The sequence below is a fragment of the Larus michahellis genome, chromosome 23, assembly GCF_964199755.1.
Source record: "Larus michahellis chromosome 23, bLarMic1.1, whole genome shotgun sequence".
Classification (NCBI taxonomy): domain Eukaryota; kingdom Metazoa; phylum Chordata; class Aves; order Charadriiformes; family Laridae; genus Larus; species Larus michahellis.
The window spans coordinates 1,780,052-1,800,278 of record NC_133918.1 but is presented as its reverse complement, the minus strand read 5'-3'; the positions used below and the strand labels follow the sequence as shown (position 1 = coordinate 1,800,278).

The window sequence follows — 20,227 nt, the reverse complement described above, 5'->3', positions numbered from 1 at the left end:
GAGATTTGCACAGTGACCTTGAACCAGTGTCCCTTATCCCAAAGGGCCCACCCCAGCAAGACCCAGTCCCATTTCTCAGTGGAGTTCAGCAAGCAGAATGGCGCTATCTGGATCAAGAGCGCCTTTTTTTCTCCTGGAGGTTCCCTCCTGCATTTCTGGAAGAGGCTTCTGCAAAACTGCTGATACAAATGGCTTTATAGTGCGTCACATTTAGGAATTAATCCAATAGAAAAGCATATACACATTTAAAATTCAGCTATGATTTTCACATTCTTATTTTCAGGTACTCGACTCCCAAATATAACCCAGAAGTCTGCACTGCAGAAAAGAACTTCTGTCTTGCCATGAAGACTGAGCAACCTATTAACTGAGCAGGAAATGCTGGAAACACACCCCTCTCCAGAGTTTACGCATTTGGCACATCACTTCAGGCAGATCTCTCTGTACCCTCTGCATTTAGATCCTTAAATCCACTCAAGAGAGCTTCAACAGGTCTGTTTCTGATGCTACGCTCAGAAAACAAGACAGCGCCGGGATGGGTCCGCATGTAATTGCTATCAAACCAGCAGCCTCCCCCTTAAGGGACAGTTCAAGACCACTCAGGCTGATGGCGAGCAAATTCTGCTCTGAACACTCTAAATAAGGAGCCTCTCTTGAATTGCACAATTGCACGAAGAACAAGCTTTGTAGTGTTAGAAAAATAGTGGGTTGGAAGGAGCATGGCTCTACAGACAGCTCTGTGAAGCACTCAAAGAATGAACCCCTAGATTAAAATCCAGAAGCACTCCATTTTACACAGGCAATACGCCACACAATACAACTGGTCCCTAGCTTCATAGCCGCCTGGAAAAGCGGGATACACTGAAGTGGAATTTGTATACTTCAAGTTCCCGTCCATTTCAGAGCTGACCCAGGAACCGAATGGGAGCATGGCGGTGTTGCCAAAATGAACAGACAATAAACCTGCCCTTGGCACACTTTCTTGACAGCCTCTGGGAACAAGATCGCTACTGCCACCAAAACGATTCACTCTGCCACAGCCTCCTCATAAATGGTCCTCAGGAAAAGCAGGTGGCAGAAGCAGGTTACATACAGCTGACAGGCACATATCCTCTACAAGGGAGTCTTCAAAATGCCTAACAGAAATGCACAAGTCATCAATTTCCTGTCTTAAGAGTGGAACACGGCTTCTGATCTTGTCCCCTCCTGATTTTGCTGGGCTTAAAACCTCCTGAACAAATTTCATTTAGATCAACAACCATGGAGAACTGCGGTCTCAGCTGTAGAGCACTTCTTCAGACTAAAAACCAGACATTTAGGAACGCATCAATTTCTGTTTATTCACTGAAAACTCCTCAAATCTTGCTATTTCTGCAGTATAAAAAAAATGAAAATGTTTACTTACAAATCGAGTTATAACAAGCAGAACCACAAGTGGACAGCTACAATATAAAAAAAATATACAGTACTTCCAGACACTGCCTACAGTTGAACATCAGGATCTTAAATACTCTTCCCCTAAAATTCCAAGTATTGAATAGTACTTCCATAAAGTTCATGTCACTCAGCCAAGAATCATCCTAGAAGCTAGTCCAGTCCTTCTGTAGAAAGGGCAGAAGCCTTCTGACACACAGGTCACAGCCCGTAAGATCTGGAACAAGTGCTAGAAAAGATCTTCTTAGTTACACAGCTTGTAAAGGTGATGACAAGGTACTATCCAAGGAAAGTCATTTTCCTGCATGCACTAGAGCAAGCAGGCAAGAGACTGAACTCCACAGCAGGAAGACTACAACACAACGCTGCCCAGCTGAGTACTGACACCTAAGAGGAAAAGAAACGTGTTCTAATGTATGTAGGCTTTAGATTAAATACATTTTTAATGTATTCAAAAATGTAAATAATATAACCAGTGTTCATCAGGGCATTCTCTACTAATTTTATGTGGTGGTTTCAAATCTCACAAGATCAAGAAGGTCTCAGACAATTCCATGACAGTATATTCTCTCTGTCAGCTCTAAACAATGCAGTTACACATTTGTTTGGGGGAAAAAATAAAAATCAGAGCTTACTTCTTACACACCATGCCCAATCCTCTCATCATTTATGGAAAGCCACAAAAATAAAAGTCGACCATTCTTTTACACTAACAAACACACATACAAACTCCTCCCCCAAAACAGGAACCTCCTCACACACTGATAATTTTCGACGATGATTTGCACCCTGGAAGTCTTCAGAGAGAACCCAAAGAAAGCATTAGCCATCTTGCTGCTGAATGAAAGGGTTTGGAATAGCTTCCATTCCATCCTGCGGACATATAAGAACCACAGAAGTCCCCCTGCAGACCACAAGTCCCAGCTGACGTGTGTCTTCTGTTAATTTGTATTGATCATCTGGATCTGAAAAGCAGAGTGCCACAGTTACAATGACAACGTAAGGAAAAGAAACCAAATTCCACCAACTTCAAAAGGCAGACATACGTTCTTTTTTCCAAGCATCTCTACATTGTTTTACTCAACACATCGGCTATAAAAGTGATGCAGCAGTAATATCTGATGTCTTCAAGACATTACTGATTTATTAATTTTCAAAGCAGCACATGCCACAGTGAGCAATAAAGAACTTCACTGTGCATGCAAAGTGGAACACTTATCTTTTAGAGACTCCAAAGGCCTTTTCATTCATATAATCAAAAGCACACATACAAGTGATTAAAAAAGTTCCTGATGCCAGTTCAAATGCCATTATCGGTAAACATTTTGGGATCAATGCAAATCATAAAAAGGCTCTGACTTCAAAATGCACTAAGTACAGAATGCACCAGTCTGTTCCCAGACTGAGCCAAAAAAGGCTGTGGATGGGGACACACAGATAAACAACACAGGAATAGCCAATTCTACCCTCCTTCAGATCTCAATACGTTCAATAAAAATGCACTACATTAATCTTTTAAAACTCCCTTCTAAAAGCAAAATTAAAGCTGCAGATACTTCCTTGTAAGCAGGCAAAAGAATACTCTTTAAAGACGCTGTCCTATCATATGATCATTTTTTTTGCAGAGAGGAGAAAGGGAAATGTGAGTATTTATCCTTGAATGGGAAAAAGAAACAAATAGAGAGAAAAAAAAAAAAAACAGCCCTGCAGCTCTATTAGCTCTAAGAAGCCATAAGGCTTTAGTTCCACAGAAGCGCAAAAACTGCATTTACAGTAGAGTTTATGACAGTCAGAGAGTCGTTCTCACTGAGATGCTTTTCCTGCTCTGAGCAAACCGGCAACCCTTCACCAGCATAAACAAAGGCAATGGCCTTATCTGAAGAGACACGCGCTACTTCATTCAAGCTTTAGAGACAAGAGCGCCAAACGAGTTATAGAGGAGCTCAAGCAAGGACGACTAAAAATGTCCTACCACAGGGAACGTCCTTAACCTAACTTCTGTTACCTTATCCATTTCTTTGCAACTTCGTTATCAGAAACATGTCTCAGTTTGACAAACATGTCTCGGATGACATCAACCTGCAGCTTCTGGTTACTCACTCTCTGAGCTGCACGATTTCTGTTAAGAAAATTACTCTTGGGGACGGGGGGGAAGCAAGCTTCACACAGAGAGCATATCACTTACCTCGCATGTATTCAATGGTACCATCAAGCACAAGGTTCAGAAGAGGGTCAAATCCTTTCAAGACACCACTTGCTATAGAAGACCACACACAAAACAATAATTAGAGACCAAACCAGATAAACAGCAACACAAGACTGCACGAAGGACACATTCAGTTCTCCAGCCTCCTTTCAAGCAAGGCTATCAAGCAAATGAGATCAGAGATATTAAACGGTGCCCTCTTTATGAAAATGAAAATGCAAATGCACAATAACCCGCTTCGTGTTGTGCCAACTGAAACTTACAGGTTTTTCAACCAATTCTTCAAAATGCTCTTCAAGACACTAACATTTTTTTCAGCCAATTTCAGGGGCATTTTAATATTTCATCATAACAAATCAATGTCAGTCACACTGCAAAAAAAAAGACAACACCAAAACCCAAACCACAAACCCAAATCCAAATAAGCGAAGGGGTATGGCAAAAAATGAGGCAAGACTACAATATTTTGAAGTGCCTCCTTCAGAAAACCCATCTTCCAGGTGTCCTCCTGGAACATAATCTCTTTAGCATAAACTCTGCTTACATCGGAATGCACTGTAGGCAGACAAGCACTTTGTCCTAAAAAAGAACATGATTCCTCAAGACTACATAAAACACAAGACTACACAGAATGGTTTCCCAATTTGGAAAAATACTTGTTAATTATCAGCATTAAGATCATTGCTAACATCCCAAATCAAAGTGGAGACTCATACAGTCCCAGGTGTTGTATGAAGATCATAAAGGAACTTGGAATGATTTTTTTGTTTGTTTGTTTTTGAGAAGAAAATCTAAACTGCTAGATTCAGGGGAACTGTCAACTGCCCAAAAACTACAACTACCAGCCCACCCCCACCCCAAAACTCACACTTATCACTAAGAAGTCCAAGTAATTTCCAAAGCCTTGTAAGCACCAAGTCCTTGTGGAGTTTTAAATGAGATTTTTTTTAAAAGCACACCGAGTTTGCTTTGCAAAAGCTTCGGCTGAGCATCTCCCTCGCAGCACGCTGTTAACTTTCAAAGAAGCGCTCTGCAGGTGGCACTATCGGCTGGACAGAGAGCTACCGGGACGGATCGCTGTAGATGCGGCAGGGGAGCAAGCAAGGGGGGGGGAAACAACGACGTTAAGAGCCTCGAGAGCGATGGAATGACATGGTGAAATATATTGAAACAATCTATGAACGCCAGGCGTATTTAGGATGTTGAGAGATGAAAGGGATGAGAGGTGTATTAATCGCAACGTCCATAAATGTTTCTTTGCTGCACCCTTTACAGTGCAAAAGAAAAACCAAAAAAAAAAAACCCAAAAACCACAACAGGCAGAAGAAACAACACAGTTGAAGAAAACTAATAAGAGGAGATGAAAGAGAGGTGCACAGCTGAAACACAAAGATAAAATTGCAGCCAGGGGATTAGCGGAAAAGTTAAAGGACATAAGCTTCACACCGGTAAGAGCAAACAGTAATAAATAAAAGCACCAGCCACTCGCTGCCTTTCCTTGAGAAAAAGCAGCGTGAGCACACGGGAGCCAGGAGCGGGGCGGCGCAGGGCGAGGAAACGCGCCAGAACGCCGAGGAAGCTTCGTGCTGCAGCGGCACATGGCTCATCCCCGCCGGGCTGGGCTCACCTTCTCTGCCGCCCTGGAACTTCACCCGGATCGTTTTGTCGATGTATTTGGAGAGATCCAAAATGCTCTCCTTCTTCTTCTTCTCCTTGTCCTACAGGAGGGGAGCGAGGGCGACCTGAGTTCAACGGAACCCTCCCCCGCCTCGCCCTTCCCCCCCGGCTACACCGATGCTTCATAACGCTCCTTTTTATAACGCTCGGTGTACCGTGGCTACGGAGAGCAACCAAAGCGGGGCTCCGCGCCAAGGAGGAGCGTGAGGAGCGGGCTGACCGGTCGGGCACCGCGGGCCTGTGCGGCACAGCCACTCGCGGCCATAAACCCCCGGGGCCGGGCCGGGCCGGGCCGGGCTCCCCCCCGGGTGGCCGCGGTCGGGGGTGCCGGGCCGGCCCCCGGTCGCCTCCTCAGGCGAAGCCACCCGCCACGGTCCTCACCGCCATCTTGCCGGCGCCGCCACCGCCACCACCGCCGCCGCCGCCGCTCGCCATTTCATTCGCCGCCGACAGAAGTGACGTTGTGCCTCGGCGAGGCCCGTCAGCGCCTCACGAGCGTGGGACGGGGCTTCCGGGGCGGGCCGCTGGTACCCGGTGCGGAAGGGCCCGACCCGGTCCGGTCGGAAACAAAGCGGGCGGCGGCGCAGTGGGCCCGGTATGGCGGTGCGGCCGGCCCGGCTCCATGTCTGGCTGCTCCTGCATTTTCTGCCGCAGGTGAGTGGCTGCGCCGGCCCCGGCCGCTCCTTGGGCCCCGCGCCGGGGCGAGGAGCCCCGCTGGGATGGCGGGCAGCGACCGGGCAGAGAGCGATCACGGGCAGAGCCGGGCGCCGGCCCGATGCCGGTCCGGGGCCTTTGCGGGGCCTGTGGTAGTGCTGGTGGCCTCGCTTGGTCGGGCAGTGTTTCTCGGGCTGAGAGCCGCCCTTCCCGGCCCGCGAGGGTGCGGAGCGGAGCCCGGGCTGCCCGGCAGCAGCGGGCGGGGGCCTCAGCCCTCCCTAGCGAGGGGGAGCGCTCTGCGGGGCGTCAGTGACCGAGCTGCGACCGCTTTTCCTGGAGGAAAGAAGGGCAGCGTTCGTACCCCAGGCTGCAGGCCCACGTCTGTGTTGTGTGTCCTTCGCCATTTGGCAGCATTTATAATCATAGAATGGTTGGGGTTGCAAGGGACCTTAAAGATCATCTAGTTCCAACCCCCCTGCCATGGGCAGGGACACCTCCCACCAGCCCAGGCTGCTCAAAGCTTCCTCCAGCCTGGCCTTGAACCCCTGCAGGGATGGGGCAGCCACAACTTCCCTCGAGCAACCTGTTCCAGCGCCTCACCAACCTCTCAGTAAAGAATTTCTTCCTGATAGCCAATCCAAATCTCCCCTCCTTCAGTTTGAAAGCGTTACTCCTTGTCTTCTCATTACACTCCCTGATGTAGAGTCGCTCCCCATCCTTCCTCGTAGGTCCCCTTTAGGGACTGGAAGGGGCTCTGAGGTCTCCTCAGAGCCTTCTCTTCTCCAGGCTGAACCGCCCCAACTCTCTCAGTCTGTTTTTATATATATATATATATATATTTGGATTTTGTTTGGGCATTTTTCTTCTTTTTCTTTCCATAGTTCACAGCGTATTCCTCATAGTTTCTTAAAACACGGGGTCCCTGTCAGGGCAGCAGCCCTCTCCAGGCAGCCCTTCGGGAAGGCCGTGCAGGCCAGTGGCTGGGGTTGGGGCTGGGATCCTCGCCGCAGGGGTGGCTCTTGGCTGTGGGTTCATCCCCGCTGACAAACTCACTCTGAGAAGGCAGCCAGCAGAAAAGAGAGGGGATTTGTGCTGAACTTGACCCCATAGCATGTCTTGAGTCTTGCGTTGTCATTATTTGCCATGTTAATAAGTTTTGTGGGATAAATTTTTAAGGGTGTGACAGTATGCATGTAATCCTGATACAGGAGGAAGTGGATTTTTAGCTATTGCATTGCATGATACGTGGTTTTTGTATTTTAAGTTCAGGTGTTTTGTGTTCTGAAAATCTTGAAGTGTCATTTTAAGTTCTTAAGTGTTTGTTAAGTAATATAGAGAGTACTATGTCTTCTTGAGTATTATTGGTGCAGCATCTTAACCTGACAGTCTAATTTTTCCCTCTTCCATACCTGTCTCCTTACCAGATCCTTGCCAGTGATCTTTAGTTACAGAACGGTCTAGTTGCTGGTTAACTACTTCTTTTTTTATTTCTCCATCATCCCCCTTTTTATTTTTCTCCAACATCCCTTCCTTATTCCCCATATGTCCCATTTTGGCATCTCTGTTAATGCTTCAAGTGGACTGGTAGTGCCAGCGTAGGCCCCACAAATTAATAACATATAAGAATGGGTCAATGACTGGCATAGAGTCAGTTTGATCCGTCAGTTTGGAAAAGGTGAGCACACCACAATGTGGAAGGGCAGCAGGTAAGGTAGTCCACTGGTGGACGCTTGGAGATCTTGGCTTCAGCTCTATACGTTGCAGCGTACTTCCTTTCTGTAAGCAAGTCATTCAGTATGTTTGTGCAGTGGAATAGCGCTAACGCGCTGGAGCAAGCTTTGAACAGGCTGGTCGGAGTGCTGAAACAGGCCTGCTGCAGCAGCAAAAAGAACTTGCTTTGGTATCTGAGTCCTCACGATTTGTTTAACTTCCCTCTCATTCTAACCATTCCTTCATGGTATTGCTACCTCTCAGTTGCCCTGTAACAATAGCAGATATACGTGAGCCTTTCACTAACGAAGAATACAGTACCGTGATCTGCAGTGAGCGTGTTGGATCTAGCTGGTCTTCACTGCAGTAGCTTTCAGCAGAACATTGAGTTGAGGTGATGGTTTCTGTATTTAAAACTAGAGCGCTCTGTGATGTAGGTCCAAAGAGCTTAAAAGACTGTCTGAAATTCTGCATTACGGTGGTGGCTGACAGTTTAGTCTCATGGAATTGTTGTATTATGAATATGGACCTCTCTCCACTGCACAGTGCTTGTTGAAGGAGTGTTTTCTTTGTGTGCAAATTTGCTGTCTGCTATTGATGGTCTCCAAATCGTTCAGTGCAGTTCATGGGAAAGAACGCACCCTAGCTCTTGGGAACTCGTGCTCTGTGTCTTGCGTGGTATGTACTGTAAGAGTAGGCATAGCTCGTTCACTCCTTCTTCAAGGAACACAGCTCCCAGTGTCTGTTAAACCTCTCTGAGATTCAGGTGACTAAATCATCTCACAGCTAATGAAAGTGGGAAAAGTGTATGGGGTGTCCAGGTGAGTGTGGGGACAGAGGCAGGGAGGAACAAACGAGAACGAGCCACTGCAGTGGCTCAGTCACTCTCACTGTAGTTTCTTCAAATATGAGTGAGCTGAATTCCTCCTCTCCACCTTCTTCCGTCATTTAACTTGCAAGCCCCCGTGCTTGTCTCTGAGCTGCATTAATTCACCGACATGACAAAAACCCACTCACCAAAAAGCTGGGGAATGTTCTGCCCTTTTAATGCATTAAATAAACCATGGAAGGGTCTGATGAGGTTCAGAGCAAACAAGCATTCTCTTCTAATGCCACAAACAATTAGATTGGCTCAGTTGCCTCTTAAGTTGTGCCCTCAGACTTTACGCTTTTGTTGTCTGAAAACCATTCCCTTGTTTTGCAGCTTTATATGAAACACTTCCCTTTGTGTTAATTACACAAAAATCTTCATAAAGCTATGATTCTAGCAGATGTCCAGCTTTGCAGAGGTCTTGCTTGTGACATGATCTGTTTGGTAACAATCATAAAATCATAGAATGGTTAGAGTTGGAAGGGACCTTAAAGACCATCCAATCACACCCCCCTGCCCTGGGCAGGGACACCTCCCACCAGCCCAGGTTGCTCCAAGCCCCGGCCAACCTGGCCTTGAACCAGGGATGGGGCAGCCACAGCTTCTCTGGGCAACCTGGGCCAGGGGCTCACCCCCCTCACAGCAAACAATTTCTTCCTCACATCTCACCTCAATCTCCCCTCTTCCAGTTTCAAACCCTTCCCCCTCATCCCATGGCTCCTCTCCCTGCTCCAGAGTCCCTCCCCAGCTTTCCTGGAGCCCCTTTAGGGACTGGAAGGGGCTGGAAGGTCTCCCCGGAGCCTTCTCTTCTCCAGGCTGAACCCCCCCAGCTCTCTCAGCCTGTCCTCCCAGCAGAGGGGCTCCAGCCCTCCCAGCATCTCCGGGGCCTCCTCTGGCCCCGCTCCAACAGCTCCGTGTCCTTCTGCTGTTGGTGCCCCAGCGCTGGAGGCAGCACTGCAGGGGGGTCTCCCCCGAGCGGAGCAGAGGGGCAGAATCCCCCCCTCGCCCTGCTGCCCACGCTGCTGGGGATGCAGCCCAGGCTGCGGGGGGTTTCTGGGCTGCCAGCACACATTGCTGGGGCGTGTGGAGCTTCTCCCCCACCAACACCCACAAGTCCTTCTCCTCAGGGCTGCTCTCCATCCCTTCATCCCTCAGCCCAGGTTTGTGCTGGGGGTTGCCCCGACGTGGGTGCAGGGCCCTGCACTTGGCCTGGTTGAACTTCATGAGGTCCACGTGGCCCCACTTCTTCAGCCTGTCCAGGTCCCTCTGGATGGCATCCCTTCCCTCTAGCATGTCGCCTGCACCACACAACTTGGTGTCATCAACAAACTCGCTGAGGGTGCTCTCAATCCCACCATCCATGTTGCTGACAGAGATGTTGATGACAGAGACGCATCCCATGAGGAATGCCATTCGTCACTGGTCTCCACTTGGACGTCGAGCTGTTGACCGCAACTCTTTGAGTGCGGCTATCGAACCAATTCCTTGTCCACCAGGTGGTCCATCCATCAAATCCATGTCTCTACAATTTAGAGGCAAGGATGCCAATGTGGGGTAGCGTCAAATGCTGTGTACAAGTCCAGGTAGATTGCTATTCCAGATCATTGCTATTCCCTTATCCACCAACACTGTAATGTCATCTCGAAGGCCACCAAATTTTTCAGGTATGATTTGCCCTTAGTGAAGCCATGTTGGCTGTCACCAAACAATGCTTAATCAGTCAATCGGTGTTTAAATGTCACCAATCAATGTTTAAATACAAATACTCTCTCCTTATTAATACAGGGAAAATGGATAATACCCTACTTACGTGGAGAAGTTACTCCAGCTATTTGAAACGAGGGAGCTTGTTCCTATTGAAGCTTGTTGTAGTGCTTTCTAAATCATATGTACTCTAAGAAGCAAGTATCACAAAACACCGTATTGTCACAACAGCTGTTGTTTTTCTGTCACTGTTTGACAAAGGCTGGGCTTGATATCCAAACACTTGGAAAAGAGCCCTGGGGCATTGTGTAGGATCTGCACAGGAGTTTACACTTTCTTGTGGGTTAATCTCGGATATGGAGTGATCCCTAGGAACTAAAAACCTTCATAAATGTTGCCACCATCCCAGTGCATAAGCTGCACCGCTTTGAACTTTTGTTGTCTGATACCTAGTGACATAAGTATAAACACAACTGGAAGCATCAAAGCCCTGTGGTACTTAAACAAGAAACTCTGACGCCGGTGGCTCTGCTTAGGTGGGAGGATAAGAACAAACTTGTAGTGGCTGTTAACAGCCTTCAGAACCGTGCTTTGATGCTCAGTGATAATTGCTTTGTAAAAATGTCTGTTAATCTATATTCTCCACAGACTCTATTCTCCATGGACTTTCTAAAACTCTGTACACCCGTTTTTGATTTTAGACCTGCTCATACTCCTTTTAATTCCTCTCATCCTTGATTTTTACTTGGCTTTTGGCACACAAAAACACATGGCTTCTAAAATGTTTTGAGCATTTCACATTAGGAACCTTTTACTCCCTTAATATTTCTTTAAAGAACATCCATTAAGTCGCTCAGAAAGCGTAATTGTGTATTATTGTCTTCAGTGTGCCATCTGGGAATTATTATGGAGTTCCAGTAATGGTTATCTAAATGGAAATGTAGCAGCACACCCTATTCTTTTTCTCTTGTTTTCAAGAGGTGTAGCTTATGTCTTATAAAACTTTTAACTGTAGAGGTTGATTGTTTCTCAGATGCATAAAGCTGTTCAATTACAGACATCTAGGTCCTGCTAAACTGCCTGCAAATTTTGGAGGCAATCATATATGTAATATTCAAAACCGATCTACTCAATGTTTTGTTTGGTTGGGTTTTTTTAAGCCCAGTCAGATCCTGTAACAATAAGCAGGAAACACTTTTGTTCTGGTCCTTTGTCTGTGCCTGTATTTGGATCTGTGTGGCTTGTTACTCTTGAAAGTAAAGTCCAAGATAATAATAATGGATTATTTTTCAGTACTTCTTCCTTTTGTTGATATGGTTGGATAGCTGAGATAAGAGTTAAAAAATCTACTGTGGCAAATCATTGGAGTTTTTTGCTAAACGCATTCTTACCTCATATGCACAATAGTGTCTCCCTTCCTCCACGAATAGCTCTATCTTGAAAACTTGCACTTTGCCTGAGTTGCTTTAATCTGCACTGAAATGAACAGCGTAACCTGCCGTGTCTAGCACGCTTCAGGACAAACGTAATAGATTTCAGAGCACTTAATGAATGCTAATGTTATTAAAAAAAAAAAAAAAAAACAGGAAAAAGTTGCTGCGTAAGTTACTGAAGACCAATTATATACAAAAGAGCTAAATATAAAAATCTCTACCTCCTGTAGGTTTTTAGGATGATATTTCTTTACTGCTTTGCTGACATCTTGCAGTAGAATGGCATCGTTTATCCTCCAGGCAGTGTGGAGATGGCTTATGTTTAAAGGACGATTCTTTGAAGTGTTCCACAAATCATGTTTTTACCCTGCTGTCTCCTAGGGGTGCAGCGTAACTTCTGTGCAGTGGGGTTGGAAATAAAGAGGGAGAAATGAGAATGATGGATACTTTTAATGGATTTTTGAACAAACACGTTAAGACATGACTTGCTGCCCCCAGCTGTCTTTAGCATCTTGTTTCCCAGCTGCTACCTGGGGAAACAAATGTGTAAGATGTATTTGTAAGAGTGTAACTGTATCGTTATCAAATCGTTAGTCTGTTTAGCTCATGAATGTTAAACTAGATGTTGACAGATTAGTCTGCCACAACTTTCTGTCTAATTCAGTAGCAAAAGCGGTTAGGGATGTTACGTTGTGTTTCTCTTCAGAACAAGGTTTCAACAGTTCTGGTAGGCACAAAGTAATTTGCTTGGGGAAAATTAAAATGGAGCAATAGAGCAATTAAACATGTTTTCAGGCAATGACCAGTTTCATTTAAGAGCGCTGGACAGGAGGAAGAGGCACTGAAATTGGGAAGGGAGGAGTTGGATCTGTGGGTAGAGGACAGTAGGACATGAAGGGTGATGGTAGAAAGATAAGACAGAGAGGGTTTTTTTTGTTTGGGGGGGTTTTTTGGAGATTTTTTTTTTTTTTCCTGAACCTGGTGGCAGTGGTAAACTGATGGTCTCTGCTCATCCTGTGCCATGAGGTCACTAATGAATGGTTAGTGTTTCACCAGAAACAAAATGTGTGACTAGTTAAGGTGAGAGCCAGGTCGGTTCTTGTACATGTTTCAAATTTTTATTTTTTATATATATATATATTTAGCACTTTGAAATTTGTTTAGTACTAATAAGGACTATTTTCAATTACAATGCCAATAAAATGGAGAAACTTCCCCTTACAATAGGAAGCAAATGGTCTTGGAATACAGAAACTATAATCGGAAGAATCTAGTTACATTAACAATGTTTGGTATTCCTAAACACTGGATTCCCAAATCACTGGGCTAAAACAGTCTTTTGAGAATGCTACCTTTAATGTGTGGTCAATTTTTTCCTGACTATATAATAGCTTGTACAGATATAACTTGCGTTTGCTCTTGGCATCGTCTTTTTATAGTCTTTAGTCCTTGTTCTCTTTCTCCAAATTCCTACAGGATCTGGGTTCTGTTACTTCAGTTTCCTGGAGTTCTTCAGGAGAATTGTGACATTTCTGTGATTAAGCCAACTCGGATTATTCGTGCTACCCTGGGCTGCTCGCGGTGTGGAGGCAGCTGCAGTAAAGGCTGATGTAGCTCCAACCTGAAGCCAGGCTGCGTATCAACTGGGAATAACTTGTACCACAAGCATGCCTTGATTAGGGGAAGACTCAGGCTTTGCATGGAGTCTTTTTATTTATTTTTTTTTTAACCTCTTGAAGCTTTGAGGAATTAGTAACCGTTTTAAGAGAGCTTTGAGTAAAGAGAGGTAGGCCGGGTTGTTCTGTTTGAACCCAGCCTGCAGCTCACCGTGAGTGAGGTGCACCCACGGCTTTGAGGGCAGCGTTCCCAGTTCTTCAGCTCAGGACTGCAGCCTGCGCTGGACTTGGGTGTAGAGTTCAGATGGTCCTTCCACTGCAACTCAGCTCTGTTCCAGAGGCTGAGCATCAAGTTAAATGTGGCCAAAGCTCATTATTCAAGTTAAGGAAGGGATTTTATCTAAAAACAACTGGAGTGAAGCTGTCATGTTCTGCCTCTCTGACCTTGTTGTGGGTTAACCCTGGTAGGCAGGTAAGCACTACACAGCTGCTCGCTCACCTGTCCTCCCACCTTCATTGAGGGAAGAAGAAAGGAAGAGTAAAAGCCAGAAAACTTCTGGGTTGGGATAAAAATTGTTTAATAAGCAAAGGAGAAATAGAAGAAGAAAGAAAACAAAATGAGTGATACAAAGGCAATTGCTTACCACCTCCTACAAGTAGACTGATTCCCAGCCAGTTCCTGAGCAAAAGGTGGTTAACCTCCTTAAAAAAAACCCCTCTTTTCACTTTATATTGCCAAGTATGATGTTATATGGCATGGAGTATCTCCTTGTTTAGTCATCTGACTGATGGTGTCCCCTCCCAGCTTCCAGCGCACTCACTGAGGGGGGCAGAGTGAGAAACAGAGAAGGCCTTGACACCATGCAAACGCTGTTCAGCAACAGCTAAAACATTAGTTTGTTATCAGCATTGTTTTGGTCACAGGTCTAAAACGCAGCACCGTATCAGCTACTATGAAGAAAATCAACTCCATCCCAGCCAGACCCATTACAGTCCTGTAATTATAACTCTTAGATATGTAATATTCACTTCTTGTACCAAGTGTTGTTGGAGTTTTGACAGCAGTGACTGCTGGTCACTGAAGCAGGGAAGAGTATATGCCGTATGTGGTCTTGAGAATCTGCACGTGCTACTTAGGACATAAAAAAGAGAGCCAATGATGCTGTGGGGTCTTGTCAGACCTACAGCAAAGGTGCTTAAGGCTGAGTTTCGGAGAGGTGTGAATCTGGAATTGATCGTTACTTCAGGCTGTACTTGGAGGAGTTGGTAGGGACCAGGCCTCTTATTCTGGCTCTGTTATCTGTTCTGGAGTAATGCAGCTTCTTTCTATTGCTCTGGTTATATACATGTACGCACCATTCTAGCTGTGTTGTTTGGGGTTGGTTGCTCGGGTTTTTGGTTTTTTGTTGTTTTGTTAAACACATTCAGTAACATTCAATGAGGTTTCAGTTGATTCTTTGACTAGTTGCTGCGTAGGAGGGAATCTGCCTAATGTATCTGAATTCTTTGTTTGAAGTATGATTGAAATAATAACAAATTCCACTGTACGCCCTGCGCAGATACTGAAACTTTGTAGACTCTTTTGTTCTTCTTTAAAATACAAAGCAGGCAAGTCAACAGCAAGTTATACCCATCACTTCTGATATTTCATGTGACCTGAAACTCTTGTAGTGAAATTTTTGTTGTGTTTTCAGGTGTACTGCGAGTATGGGATGGTACACGTCCTTTCAGAGAAGGGGAGCAGCAAAGGAAAAGACTACTGCATCCTCTTCAACTCTCAGTGGGCCCATTTGCCACACGATCTGGGTAAAGCTGTAAGTACCTAGTCAAGCAAAGACAGAGCAATGTATTCAAAAATGCCTTTGTTACAGGGAAACTTATAATTTCTAACCTGGATTAGAAGAATTTTAAGCAACTGCTTTGTTTGCTCTACTTAGTAAATATTTTTATCTGTTAAGATCATCCCAGCTAGTGCTAGGCAATGATGGCAATGTTCTTTTTCCAAGCAGCGTGCAGAGGTAATTACTATTTCTGTTTCAAAATGAAAAGCTTCCTTTTTGCACAGCATGATCAATTAAATTAAAACGGCAGTTACCTGTGGTTGGCAAGGAGTTCTTGTGTGTCAGAATGATACAACAAGATACCACATGGCCTTGAGCTGTGATCTGTAGTGCTTTCTCAGTGGTTCCTAGTTCTGTCAAGCGTAGGAATAAGCAGTCACAGTGTCGAGCTGTCCTGGTTTGATCCGAGCTTTTGCTGCATTATCCAAAGCCTTTTGAGCTGACTGTTGAGTCAATTCTTCACTCTATTCTGTGAGAAAAAGTTACTGTCCCTGAATGGTGAAATCAGCAAATACACTTTGAATGAGCTACTAATTGGGGAAGATGTGAAGTAGTTGACTGATGCTCTGCTCATTTTATTCATTGTATTCCTTAATCTACCAGTTGAGCACCTTTCCCTTCTTTCATATTATTCCTCCTTCTCCTTGCCTCCAGTACTGCAGCAATACAATTTATTAACTGAGGTGATGCAGTGCACCAACCTGAGCTCACTCTGCGTTTGGGTGACGCTCTGGCAGAGCTGGTAAGCTTTCCTGAAACCTGGACAACCAGGAAGTGTGTGTAGAGACATTTTACTGTCTCTGAAGTAGGAGCCAGGTTGGAGACTGCAGTTTTCTGAATAAGCTTGGAGCTACTGACAGCTTGACCCTTACCTTTGCCTCCTAAAACAGTAGAGTCGGTTATACAATTATTTGGTATTGTATCACGTAGCTGTGGATTTCTAATGCGAAGCTTTATACGTGTCAGCTTTTCAGGTTAAAACTTTACCCTGACACTTCTGAAATGTAACAGCTCAACTCCTAGCAAGAGTGGGGCTGTGAGCTGCTTCTGTCAGCACAGCTCGCACCAACAGTCAGTTATTTGGTAGACAATTGCATTTTTTGGGTGACTTAAAAATAGAACTGGGCAAAGATGCTTCTTGTTGTTCAGGTTTTGCAAGGAACAATTTGTGCCGGTGTTATTTCTAAAACCTTGAATTGTGTTTGGGCTGTAAACATACCAGAGTAGGTGTCTTTGGGTCTGAGGAGGGCCAAAACTAAGGAATTGGGGCAGGCCTGCAACATCTCTGAATCACAAGCAGTGAGAGGAGCAGCTTAGAATCCAGTATCCACGTGCTTAGGATCCAAAATCTCAGCTAACTGCATACGATTGGTTTCAAATTGGAAGTTTATTTTTGTTGCCTATGCTTTTTTACTATACCCCTGCCTGTGTTTGTATTTCTAGTTGTTCAAACTATACATCATCTCAGTCTGCCGCTCTGTGCCAACCTAGCAATTGTAACACTTTGCTCTGCTCCTCCTGTATCCTGCGTGCATCAGAACAGCAGCAGTGCTGAAGAAAACAAAATGCAGGTTCAGATCATAACACAAATTTTATTACCAGCAGAATTCTGTACGATGAGGTGAAGCAAAGCAGCACCCTACGTAATAGAGAGGGCAGCACTGTTTCAGCTTTCAAGTTTTTCCGAGAATACTCGATCACTCTATTACTTGAAAGTTCTGAATTACCCTTTAGAAACTCTGTGGTTTCTGCTCTTGACTCTTTATAATTTCATTTTATATATAGGTATTTAACTAATTTCTTTCTCTTCAGTCACTCTTGCAACTGCAGGATCAGACAGCATCCGTTTTGTGTTCTCCTTCGGATGTACCCGATGGGGGATTTAATAATCAAATCCCCATGGTGATGCGAGGGAATTGCACCTTCTATGAGAAAGTGAGGCTTGCTCAAATAAATGGAGCTCGTGGGCTGCTGATTGTTAGTAGAGAGAGACTGGTAAGTCTCCTTCTGTCTTTCTATATTGCTGTTACTCCTCTGATTTTAAATATTGTCTTGTCTTTGGTGCTCGTTGCTGGTACTCGATGCTCCTCTTTTAGTAATATGTGTATATATACAGGGCTCAGAATTGTCCTTATGTCATATAAAATACTGGAATCAAAGGAGGAGGTTGTTTTCTTGACTCATACAACTACGTTCGGTGAGATCTAGAGCATGGTGAATCTGGTACTTTAGATTCAGCTGGAGCATCACTAGTGTATGTGTTGTAAAATTAGTAGTTTTGAATACTGTAGTCAATACTAGAGGCACACATCAGTCATAAAACCATGACCCTGATGTGCAAAAGATACTGCTTGAAGTTTGGTTGCTGCATTTTGCTGTTACAGTCTTTAATGACTTACGTTTTATTGGAAGTGGGCATACATTTTGACTTTGAGATTTTGCTGTTATTGTGTTCCTTTCTAGAATATTTTCCAAAATACTACTTCAGTTATTTGCAGAAATGAATATATTCTTACCTGGTCTTAACTGTCTTTCAGGTTCCTCCTGGGGGTAACCGGAGTCAATATGAAGAGATTGATATTCCTGTGGCTCTGCTCAGCTATACTGATATGTTAGATATTGGCAAGGTAAACTTGATATCAAACGCTTGGATTTATATTATCAAATTTAAATGAGTCACTGCTCAACAGTATTTGAAGTCCATCTTAAAAGCTTTGAATCTATAGAGAGTTGTACTCATGAAGATTACATTATTACATTTTGGAAAAAAAATGCAGTCCTCTTTGGAGGTTATTAGAATCATAGAATTGCCCAGGTTGGAAGGGACCTTTCAGGTCATCGAGTCCAACCATCAACCTAACTCTGACGAAAGCCATCACTAAACCATATTGCTAAGCACTACGTCTACCTGTCTTTTCAATCCCTCCAGGGATGGTGCCTCAACCATTGCACTGGGCAGCCTGTTCCAATGCTTGATAACCCTTTCAGTGAGGAAATTTTTCCTAATATCTACCCTAAACCTCCCCTGGCACAACTTGAGGCTGTTTCCTCTTGTTCTATCGCTTGTTACTTGGGAGAAGAGACAGACACACACACACACACACCCCCCCCGGCTGCCCCCTCCTTTCAGGGAGTTGCAGAGAGCGAGAAGGCTCCCCTCAGCCTCCTCTTCTCCAGGCTGAACCCCCCCAGCTCCCTCAGCCGCTCCTCACAGCACTTGTGCTCCAGACCCCTCACCAGCTCCGTTGCCCGTCTCTGGACACACTCCAGCACCTCAATGTCCCTCCTGTAGCGAGGGGCCAAAACTGGACACAGCCCTTGAGGTGGGGCCTCACCAGTGTCCAGTACAGGGGATGGTCACTGCCCCAGTCCGGCTGGCCACACCGTTCCTGACACAGGCCAGGATGCTGTTGGCCTCCTTGGCCACCTGGGCACACTGCTGGCTCATATTCACACAGCTGTCGACCAACGCCCCCAGGTCCTTTTCTGCCAGCAGCTCTCCAGCCACTCTGCCCCCAGCCTGGAGCGCTCATGGGGTTGGTGTGACCCAAGGGCAGGATCCGGCACTTGGCCTTGTTGAACCTCACACCTTTGGCCTCAGCGCATCGGTCCAGCCTGTCCCGATCCCTCTGTAGAGCCTTCCTACCCTCCAGCAGATCAACATTCCCACCTAACTCGGTGTCATCTGCAAACTTACTGACGGTGCACTCAATCCCCTGGTCCAGGTCATTGATAAAGATATTAAAGAGAACTGGCCCCAATACCAAGCCCTGACTGGGCCTGATCCCCTGGTTGTCCTTCACATGCCGCATAACGGCATTCAGGATGATCTGTTCCATGACCTTCCCAGGCACCAAGGTCAGACTGAGAGGTCTGTAGTTCCCCGGATCATCCTTCCGCCCCTTCTTGGGTATGAGCATCATATTTGCTAGACGCCAGTCAACTGGGAGCCCCCTGGTTTGCCAGGACTGCTGGTGAATGATGGAAAGTGCCTCGGTGAGCACTTCTGCCAGCTCCCTCAGTACCCTTGGGTGGATCCCATCTGACCCCATAGTCTTGTGTATGTCCAGGTGTTGGAGCAGGTCCTTCACCATCTCTCTTTGGATTACAAGGGCTTCATTCTGCTCCCCGCCCCTATCTACTAGCTCAGGGGGCTGGGTACTCAGGGAACAACTGAGTCTACCGCTGAAGACTGAGGCAAAGAAGGCATTAAGTACCTCAGCCTTCTCCTTATCCTTTGTCACTATCTTACCACCTTCATCTGATAAAGGATGGAGATTCTCCTTAGTCCTCCTCTTATTACTAATGTATTTATAGAAACTTTTTTAATTGTTCTTAACATCCAAAGCCAGGTTAAGTTCTAGTTGGGCTTTGGCCCTTCTAGTTTTCTCCCTACATAGCCTTACAACAGCTTTATAGTCTTCCTGAGTGGTCTGCCCCTTCTTCCAAAGGCCATAAACTCTCCTTTTGTCCCTGAGTTGTAACCATATCTCTCTTTTCAGCCAGGCTGGTGTTTTTCCCTGACAGCTTGTTTTTTGGCACATGGTGACGGCCTTCTCCTGCGCCTTTAAGACTTCCTTCATGAAAACTGTCCTGCCTTCCTGGACACCTTTGCTCTTCAGGACTGCCTCCCAAGGGACTCTGTCAAACAGGCTCCTGAAAAGACCAAAGTCTGCCCTCCAGAAGTCCATGGTGGCAGTTCTGCTGACCCCCCTCCTTCTCTAAGAATCGAAAACTCTTATCATTTCCTGATCACTATGCCCAAAACTGCCTCCAGCTGTCACATCCCCCAGAAGTCCTTCCCTGTTTACAAACAACAGATCCAGCAGGGCTCCTTCCCTAGTCGCTCCCTCGCCAGCTGTGTTAGGAAGTTATCCCCAACACACTCCAGGAACCTCCTGGGCTGTTCCCTCTCAGCTCTGTTGTATTCCCAGCTGATATCTGGTAGGTTGAAGTCTCCCACCAGGACAAGGGCAAGTGATCTTGAGAGTTCTCCCAGCTGCTTGTAGAATATTTCATCTACCTCTACATCCTGGTTGGGTGGTCTATAACAGACTCCCACCATGACGTCTGCTTGCTTT

The 20,227-nt window shown here is 45.6% G+C and overlaps 2 protein-coding genes across 5 annotated transcripts in view; one reads left to right on the top strand and one right to left on the bottom strand.

The window, feature by feature from the left end:
- Positions 1-1,314: 1,314 nt before the first annotated feature.
- LSM7 (LSM7 homolog, U6 small nuclear RNA and mRNA degradation associated) lies at positions 1,315-5,817 on the bottom strand. Its single transcript, XM_074566147.1, has 4 exons — positions 5,699-5,817; positions 5,268-5,358; positions 3,620-3,691; positions 1,315-2,399 (listed from the first exon to the last, which is right to left on the bottom strand). Exons 1-4 carry the CDS (start codon positions 5,750-5,752, stop codon positions 2,257-2,259), a joined length of 360 nt encoding a protein of 119 aa, XP_074422248.1. The 5' UTR covers positions 5,753-5,817; the 3' UTR covers positions 1,315-2,256.
- Positions 5,818-5,840: 23 nt separating this feature from the next.
- The window catches only part of SPPL2B (signal peptide peptidase like 2B), a 36,862-nt gene continuing 22,475 nt past the window's right edge, over positions 5,841-20,227 (top strand). For all 4 annotated transcript variants that reach the window (XR_012584515.1, XM_074566143.1, XM_074566145.1 and 1 more), the window contains exons 1-4: positions 5,841-5,971; positions 15,000-15,119; positions 16,959-17,141; positions 17,684-17,773. Coding sequence is in view for 3 of the 4 variants with exons in the window: in XM_074566143.1 (XP_074422244.1) it covers positions 5,915-5,971; positions 15,000-15,119; positions 16,959-17,141; positions 17,684-17,773 (450 nt within the window). In the remaining variant the exon portion in view is untranslated. The remainder of the gene's footprint in view (positions 5,972-14,999; positions 15,120-16,958; positions 17,142-17,683; positions 17,774-20,227) is intronic.